This window comes from Aquarana catesbeiana, linkage group LG02 (assembly GCF_042186555.1).
Source record: "Aquarana catesbeiana isolate 2022-GZ linkage group LG02, ASM4218655v1, whole genome shotgun sequence".
In the NCBI taxonomy this organism is placed as follows: Eukaryota; Metazoa; Chordata; class Amphibia; order Anura; family Ranidae; genus Aquarana; species Aquarana catesbeiana.
In genome coordinates, this window is record NC_133325.1 from 693,317,996 (window position 1) to 693,327,126 (window position 9,131).

Sequence of the window (9,131 nt, forward strand, 5' to 3'; positions counted from 1 at the left end):
AGTTATTCTGTGGTTTGCCACCTAATGTGCTAAACTCGTAAGCATGTTGGTATTTTTAAACTGGATAATGTAATAAGCAGATATTGTGTTTCTTCTTCACAGCAATTATCAAGAGGAGACTTGTACAGGGTCACAGCAGGCGCAAGAGATGGTTTGGAAAGAAGAAGAGCCCCACAGTGCTGTATGAAAGTCTAAGTGAGAGTTCTGATTAGAACATGATCTTCGTCAGATTGCTTGTCATGATGTGATTTTTAATGTCACAACAAATTGTACAGTGGGCCCAACACTGATACATGGGGGCCTTTTTATAGCAGAGAGTGGTTTTGCTCTTCACTGCATGTTTCAGAGTTTACTGCAGTTTTCATCTATAAGTCCTTTCTAAAGTGAGGACGCAGTGTAAGGCCTGTGGTGTCCCATGGAGTTTTCTCTGAGAGAATTTTTTGATTGGAAGTGAAGCTAGTCGCATAGCTTTTACAGGTCACCTAATTAGACTTTCATTCTCCCGTGTGTGCCCGTTGTGGAGTTTTTTCTTTTAAACATGTTCTGTTAGTATGGTTGCTTTATAGGTTAAAGTGGTTCTAAAGGTTCAAGGTTTTTTACCTTCATGCATTCTATTCATGAAGGTAAAAAAACCTTCTGTGTGCAGCAGCCACCCATAATACTTACCTGAACACCATCATGATCCAGCGATGTGCACGAGAGCCTCGGCTTTCCAGGGACTCATTGGGTCCTCATTGTCGATCACAGCCAGTGAGCCAATGAGAAGAGAGAGGGGGCAGGTCTGAGCCACGGCTCTGTCTGTGAATGGACACGCAGAACAGCGGCTCAGAAGTGAGAATGCTTGGGAGCCCTTATACCAAGCTGTTTGCTCTGGGGGCAGATTGCAGATGGGAGGGGCCAGGACTGCCAGTGGAGGACCCAGGAAGAAGAGGATCGGTTCTGTTCTGTGCACAACCACTGCACAGAGCAGGTAAGTATAATATGTTAGGTTTTTTTTTTTTAAAGAACTTGCTTTTAATATCACTTTAAATGCAGTCAGGGAAAGTTTGTTGCGCTTAATATGTGCACCTTCATCTTTGGCAACATACAGCTTTTATCATTTTAACAAAGCCAAGTAACTGGCTTTGTAGTTTGGCTCAAGTTAAAGCTTTTTTTTTTTTTTTTTTTTAATCTTGTTCTTCCAACTTTAAATGGTTTATGCGGTGCTTAGCAAATAAATTGCTTTACATTGGGAGCATTGCCTCTGTTGGGATGCTTCCAAAATTCTATATAGTGTGAATATTCCAGGTATCTTGATTTGACATTTGAGTGGATCTGTTGCTGTATGATCTAAAGGTGCGTGTTTTTTTTTTTTTTTTTTTTTTTTGAATGATCAATTCTTTTGACATTCGCCTTCAAAAATCTCCCTATGCAGTTCTAGGTCCCATCCCATAAGTGACTTTTGTAGTGTAAACAATTACTAAAAGTGAAATTACACTTTAGGACCCATTCACACTAGAATGCAGTGAGGGAGTGCCGTGTTCCTGTGCAGCTTCCTGAACTGCATTCCAATTGCACTGCCCTTGTGGTCTGCTACGCGGATCAGTTCAAAGTTAACACCCCAAATGCAGGTTGCAAATGCAGTGCTTTTGCCCGCACCGCATAGTACATAAGTACCATGCAATGCGGTAACCATGTTTCAAAAAGTAGTGCATGCACTACTTTTGGTGCAGTGCGATTTCAGCCCATTCAAAACAAATTGGGGTGAAATCGCACTGCACAGAACTGCATGTGAATCGCACAGGAAATTCACAGCGTTCCACATGCAATTTCTAGTGTGAATAGGCCCTAAGTGTCCAGGAGAACTATATTCAAATTTGACATTCATATAAATACAGTGATGGTGTTCTCCCACGGAGAGGGATTCCCCTGTCAACACTGCGCTGATGGGGAAATCTAGCAAATTTCTTTCACAGGTTCCAGAAACTCTGCTTTTGGCTGGTCTAAGTCAGCGATCGGGTGCTTTATCTTTACCGCATCTAATCTAAAATTGGAATGACAGTTTTGAGTGGACTGAAGATTTAGGTGGCAGTAGCCAAGGTTCTCCTACTGATAGCTTGACTCTTGATGAATAATAGATGATGGCCTTGACTCTCCCACTCTGTTCTTTCATCTCTTTGCTTTACAGGTAAGAGATGAAGGAAATGTCAAATGTAAAGGTCCAAACCCAGTTTAAAATAAAAAAAAAATAGTCTAGGAGATTTAAAAATAACTGCAGCATTTTCTGCAATACTCCTCATGTTACCAGCCTGTCCCACACAAAAACTCTGTTGCCAGCTTTTGATCCTCTTCCAGGTTGATTAATGCCAAGCATCATTCAGCCCAGTTTCTTTGAGCCCAAACTGTCATTAATATACACACCATCTGATGGTGTTGCCACATTGGCCTTGGCTCACAAGGAATACTGCAGAGAATGATATACACTTTGCTGTAAGCACTGTTTTCTGCAGCATAGGGATTCACCCGCTGTCCTCAGAGGACTGCCACAGAAGGTATGTGTAAAGGGGGAAAAAGGGAGGGGGGGTGAATTGAACATCTGGAGATGGGCTTTAACTTTGTCCAGTACTTTTATTTTAGCTTTTAGGGCACTTTCACACTCACAGCACCTGGGCGTCGGCGGTAAAGTGCCGCTATTTTAGCAGCGCTTTTTGCCCGCAAGCGGGGTGCTTTTAACCCCCGCTAGCGATGGAACAAGGGTTAAAATTGCTGGCCAAGCGCCGCTGCCCATTGATTTCAATGGGCAGCGGTGCTTTGGGAGAGGTGTATTCACCGCTCCTAAAGCGCCCCAAAGAAGCCCCGCTCCAGTGTGAAAGGGGTCTTAATCGAGGATGGTTCTGCTTTGTTCTACGGCTTCACTGTAAAAACCCACCAGCACAAGTTTCCTCCATTATTTCACTCCTGTCCAAGCCTTTATATGGCCTTCTCTTTTCTTGAGAAATTCTAGGTGCATTATCTACGCGGCGTTGAAGGTGATGAGCTGAGCATTGATTCCTGTGTCAGTTGCTCTTCGTCCGTCACATGAACATGGGGAATGTCATACTCTTGAAAAGTGCTTTGTGCAGTATTTAATGGAATGAGTTGCTTTCCCCCCATGTGACTGTGATAATGGTTCACAAACAAAACCTATGCTGGGCCAATAGCAGTTCCATCAACTGGGTTCATCAACACCTGGGTTTTTCAATTTAGACTTTACAGCGCAAAGTGCAAATCAAGAGGATTAAAACTGTAAAAGTCTTTACTGAAATCAGTATGACTTTGTATCCAGTCTATTTAAACTGCAGTGGATTATAACCTTAAAGGGACTGTACAGAGGTGGCTCTTATCACCAGGGAGCTGTAGAAGAGGATATTCTTTTAAATCACCTTGAAGGTGAAGAAGCAATTTCAGGTTCAGCATGTTTTTGAGAAAGGCCCAGCTGTCAGTTATGTACACAGCCCGGCTTTTCTGGCGGTTCTGTAAAAGGACCAATGTATTGTAAAAGAGCCTCTAACGACATTCGCAACTGGTGTATGTATTTTTTAAGATATACAAAAATACTGTTTTGTTTCCACCCTCAAACAACTGCACATAGCTGGAATATCATCCAGCTTGCCAACTTGATAAGGGGGGAATAGGGCTGGCAGGTGCCTCTGGTGTAACACCAGTAGCACATCAACATTGCCCGACATTTTCAGTTGCAATAAGCTTCTTACGTTTTAACACACCTTTTTGTAGGCGTTGTTAGTGGCTCATTTATATCGATGGTCTAGTGATACTTTCCATTACAGCACTGGTCTCTCTCTGTACCAGAGAATTGTACATTGCAGTCACTAGAGGCTTTCTTTAGGACATTTATAGCGTTGCATTTAGCAACAATTTATAAATTACAGTATATTTTTGTACTGATGTCATTTAAGTCTGTTCTTTGTTTTAGTACATATTTTTTTATCTACATAATCTGTAATTTACAATTTTAAATCCAATAAATTTATTTTAAAAAAGTTTTATTTTATTCACTGTTTAGTTTCTGTTCAGTAAAGGGGGAGCAATGTGGCAGGAAAGCCCACAGTAATACAAGCATGAATTTTATCAAATGGTAACTATTGTGGTCTAGGGACAGATTTCTTATTTTTTAACTTCTTGCGTTAAAAAAAAAGATGATTTATTTAGCAGTCTCCTAAACTTTTTCCGTAATGGCCGAATACCAAATTGTTGTAATGTCTGAAAATCTGATACTTTCCTGCCTCCTGCAAATTCCTATTGGCCAGTGATTCTGTCCATCATGGGGGGGCTGACTGAACTTTAAGGCAAGGTCCACCACTACTAAAAATGTGGGAGCTTTGCCTGCCTGAAATGGCTATGACCAGAGGTTTTGGGAGGCTGCTGCTGGTAGGACCTCCTTTATTAGGATAACGCCTACATGCCAGATATTTTTTTTTTTAGTGTGCCAAAGTGAAAATCGTAGATAATTTTTTAGTGTGCCGTTCACCTTGTATGCTTGAGCCCAAGTTCACACTGAGCTGCGGGAATGATTTCAGTCCCGCATGTCAGTCACGATTTCAGCTGCGATTTCCCAGACAGCTGTGTGGGTTTTTGCACAGATGTCAATGTAAATCACAGCCCGAAATCACCAAAAGTAGTACAGAAACTACTTTTTGAAATTGGTGCAGCACCACAGATGCGGCATCGCACCGATTAGGACAGTGACATTGCCGCCGATTTGACAAATCGCAACAGTGTGAACCAGGCCTTATACCTCCAAAAAAAGTGGGTCATGATGCTTTAAAAATCCCAATTCATGAGTCAATTTGATCTGTAAGTATTCCCAAACATTTACAATGCTGTGAAAAAGTATTTGTCCTCTTTCTGATTTTTTTTTTTTTTTTTGCGTATTTCACACACATAAATGACTCAGATCATCAAAAAATGTTATTATTACACAAGGTGAACCCGAGTAAATACAAAATGCAGTTTTTAAATGATGGATTAATTTATGAAGGCAAAAAAGCTGTCCATACCTGCCTGGCTTTGTGTGAAAAAGTAATTGCCCCCTAAACCCAATAACTGGTTGTGCCGCCCTTGGTGGCAACAACTGCAATCAAGCGTTTACGATAACTGGCAAATGAGTCTTTCACATTGCTGTGGAGCTATTTTGGCCCACTCTTCTTTGAAGAATTGTTTTAATTCAGCCACATTGGAGGGTTTTCCAGCATAAACTGCCTTTATAGGGTCATGATACAGCATCTCAATTGGATTTAAGTCTGGGCTTTGACTAGGCCACTCCAAAACATAAATTTTGCTTTGAATCATTTGGAGGTCGACTTGCTGTTGTGTTTTGGATCATTGTCCTGCTGCATAACCCAAGTGCACTTGAGCTTGAGGTCACGAACTGATGGCCGGACCTTCTCCTTTAGGATTTTCTGGTAGAGCTCAGAATTCATGGTTCCATCAATGATGTTAAGTCGGCCAGATCCTGAAGCTGCAAAGCAGCCCCAGACCATCACGCTACCACCACTATGTCTGACTGTTGGTATGATATTCTTGTTATGAAATGCCAGATGTAACAGGACACACACCTTCCAAAAAGTTAGATTTTTGTCTCATCAGTCCACAGAATATTTGCCTAAAAGTCTTGGGGATAATCAAGATTTTTTTTTGTAAATGTGAGATGAGCCTTTGTGTTCTTTTTGAACACTGATCTTAGCTGAGGCAAGTGAGGCCTGCAGTTCTTTAGCTGTTCTGGGTTCTTTTATGACTTCCTGGATGAGTCATTGTTATGCTCTTGGAGTAATTTTTGTAGACTGGCCACTCCTGGGAAGGTTCACCACTGTTTCACGTTATCTCCATTTGTGGATAATGGCTCTCCCCGTGGTTCACTGGAGTTCCAAAGCCTTGGAAATGGCTTTGAAACCCTTCCTAGACCAATACATGTTTGTTTCTCGTCTAATAAAATTAAAAATAGTCTTTCAAACTTCAGCAGCGCTAAAGGTTTTCAATTAATGCATAAAAGATTAAAAGTCTGTAAATCCAAATGAAATCGAGGTTCAAAACCAGTCTTTTGCATGTAGCAGTTTATAAATGATTCATCAGCTGTTTTTAGACGTTCGACCATTAATGTATCTACTGCTGGTACTCCCTATAGGAATTGCACTCAGCAGATTCCAGATCAATTGAAGCCTCTTAGTATGTATGGGGTGGCTACGATCACTGCTAAGCAAACATCCGTCCGACCCTAAGTAAATGATCAGCCGGTATGCAGACACTCAATGTCCTCTAATTCAACAGGATTCAATCAGCTGGGAGTTTTCCATAATACTCGGGCAAAGAAAGGGAAAAGGAAGCCTCATAGTGTAAAACTGTAAAGCTTTTTATTATCCAAAAGACCCCCTTCCCTTAATACATTCAACTTACAAACAAAAGTTAAAAGCCTATTGATAAAGACAGATTCAGGAAATGCGTCTAGGTGTACCACATGGCTTGCTACACAAGTCATTGGCTCTGGTTTTTCCCCGGGAGCCACCACGGACGATTACAGCTTTCTGTTGAGATTAACAGAACCGAATGCACCGTGCTATCATTCATTGGATGCTCTGCTTTTAACTTTTATTTGTAAGTTTAATGTATTAAGGGAAGGGGGTCTTTTGGATAATAAAAAGCTTTACAGTTTTACACTGAGGCTTCCTTTTCCCTTTCTTTGCCAGAGTATTATGGAAAACTCCTAGCTGATTGGATCCTGTTGAATCAGAGGACGTCGAACATCTTTCTGCATACCGACTGATCGTTTACTAAGGGTCGGACGGATGTTTGCTTAGCAGTGATCGTAGCCACGCCATACATACTAAGAGGCTTCAACTGATCTGGAATCTGGTGAGTGCAATTCCTATAGTGAGTACAAGCACTAGATACATTAATGGTCGAATGTCTAAAACAGCTGATGAATCATTTATGAACTGCTACATGCAAAAGACCTCAATTTCATTTGGATTTACAGACTTTTAATTTTGTTAGAAGTATAGTTTTGATTGCTTCCTTTTTAGAAATGCTTGTTTATATTATAGCAGCTGCTTCTCTACTATAATACATTTCCCTAAGCGCCATATAAGTGATCTTTTGAGAAGTTCTTGTCGTTGTTTTTGTTTCTAATCTGTTCTTAATTTTTTTTTTTTTCGATTGTGGCATGGTGTGTGGCTTTTTTTGATCTGTTACTGTTCTTCACTTTGTCAGACAGCTTCTATTTATGTGATTTCTTGATTCAACAGGTCTGGCAGTAATCAGGCCTGAGTGTGGCAAGTGAAATTTAACTCAGCTTTCCAAAAAGTTGTGGTTAATCACAGTTCATTCAGGATTCAGCATGGGAGGGGGCAATTACTTTTTCACAGCACTGTATATTGTTAAGCAGATATGTTACTTTTTCTATATATAAGAAAAGTTAAACAATCTTGTTACCTAAAAGCAAGGCAAAGATTTGATGGCCTCTGGGTAACAGATTCATTGTAGTGTTTGACATATAGAATTCAAAAAATGCATTGCCCTTGTGTTCTTCTTAAATACGGTACTTTTTGATATTTTATGTGAAAAGGTTACCAATAAAAACTTGGTCGCCAGTCCCTTTCTGTTAACAGCTGTTATATTTTGCAACATGCTTTCTCAATCCATACAGGGCTGATCCTTTTCCCATGTGTGCTTACAAACAATTTAAAAAAATGTAGATCCTAGGAATAGGTAAAAGAAATTGTCTAAAGCTTTCCTGTGTACTTTGCGTTCATCTTCTTACTATTCTTTTGTTGCCATCTCGCTCTTTCCAACCTTTGCCTAAGGCCTCTTTCACACGGATGATCCGTATGTCCGTTTTTCATCCATCCGTTTTCGGATGAAAAACGGACATACAGTCATCCCTATGGAGCGTCGGATGTCAGCGGTGACATGTCCGCTGACATCCGACCCCGCTCCGATCCGAAAAGTGTAACGGAGGAAAAACCTACTTTTCCCTCCGTTTTCGGATCGGATCGCATGACGACGGACACTACGGACCGTCATCATCCGATCCCCCCATAGGGGAGAGCGGCGCTCTGACAGGTCCGTCGCTGCACAGCGTGCAGCGATGCACCTGTCATCTTCCTGCTCAGCGGGGATCGGCGGAGCGATCCCCGCTGAGCCAGCGTGTGTTCACGGGGCGGATCATGACTGATCTGCCCCGTGTGAAAGAGGCCTTAAGCTGAAACTGTAAAATACACTACTGTAATAAATAGAAGGATGCTGTTTAACTGGCCAAATGATAAATCTAGAGATATGCACAGCCCTGCCACAAAACAGCCAGATGGGTGACATCTCTTTCAGTTTTGGAATACAGTGATGTCCTCCTTTCACCTCCAGCCTGCTGAGTGGACAGCGAAGAAGCATCACCAGCAGGCTGATGAGTTCATCTCTCTGCTCATTCTGCTGTATCATCCTATTAGCATGTTTCTTGTCTGTACATTATCATGCAGTCACTGAGTCCCAGTCCACACAAATGCGCGCACACACCATTCTGAGTGCTGTTGTATAGGAGAATGTTATCAAGTCAAATTTAGGTGCTTTCACTAGCTGAATTCAAGTAAATACATATAATGGATGCAGAGCTGCATTCGTTTGGTCTATTACATCTGCTTGGCATTAAGTTTTAACTCCCCAAGTAAACAAAGCTGTGTAAAAATTGCAGTATATGCTTATATTAAACATATATATTGTGGAAAAAAAAAAAACACTACCCCTCTTACTGGCAGGAGATGGGATCATGTGCATTCTACAGCTCAGTCTGTAATTTGTAAGCAGAATAAAAAAAAAATATATATATATAAAAAAATTTATATATATATATAAAAAAATTTATATATATATATATATATATATATATATATATATATATATATATATATATATATATAATTTATCAAGTATTGAACACGTCGCCATTTTTCTAGGTAAAAATATTTCTAAAGGTACTATTGACATCCAATTTTCACCATATGTCGGTAAGAACCCATGCAATCCATCAATACATACAAAGAAACCAAAACAAATAAGTTCAGAAATGAAGTTATGTGTAATAAAATGGAGTGACACAGGGAAAAAGT

At 40.6% G+C, this 9,131-nt stretch overlaps 1 protein-coding gene across 4 annotated transcripts in view; it reads left to right on the forward strand.

Annotated features, from left to right (window-relative positions):
* The window catches only part of TP53I13 (tumor protein p53 inducible protein 13), a 60,907-nt gene extending 57,487 nt beyond the window's left edge, over positions 1 to 3,420 (forward strand). For all 4 annotated transcript variants that reach the window (XM_073616829.1, XM_073616830.1, XM_073616831.1 and 1 more), the window contains one exon: positions 103 to 3,420. In XM_073616829.1, the coding sequence (XP_073472930.1) occupies positions 103 to 212 (110 nt within the window). In that variant the 3' untranslated portion in view covers positions 213 to 3,420. The remainder of the gene's footprint in view (positions 1 to 102) is intronic.
* Positions 3,421 to 9,131: the final 5,711 nt, after the last annotated feature.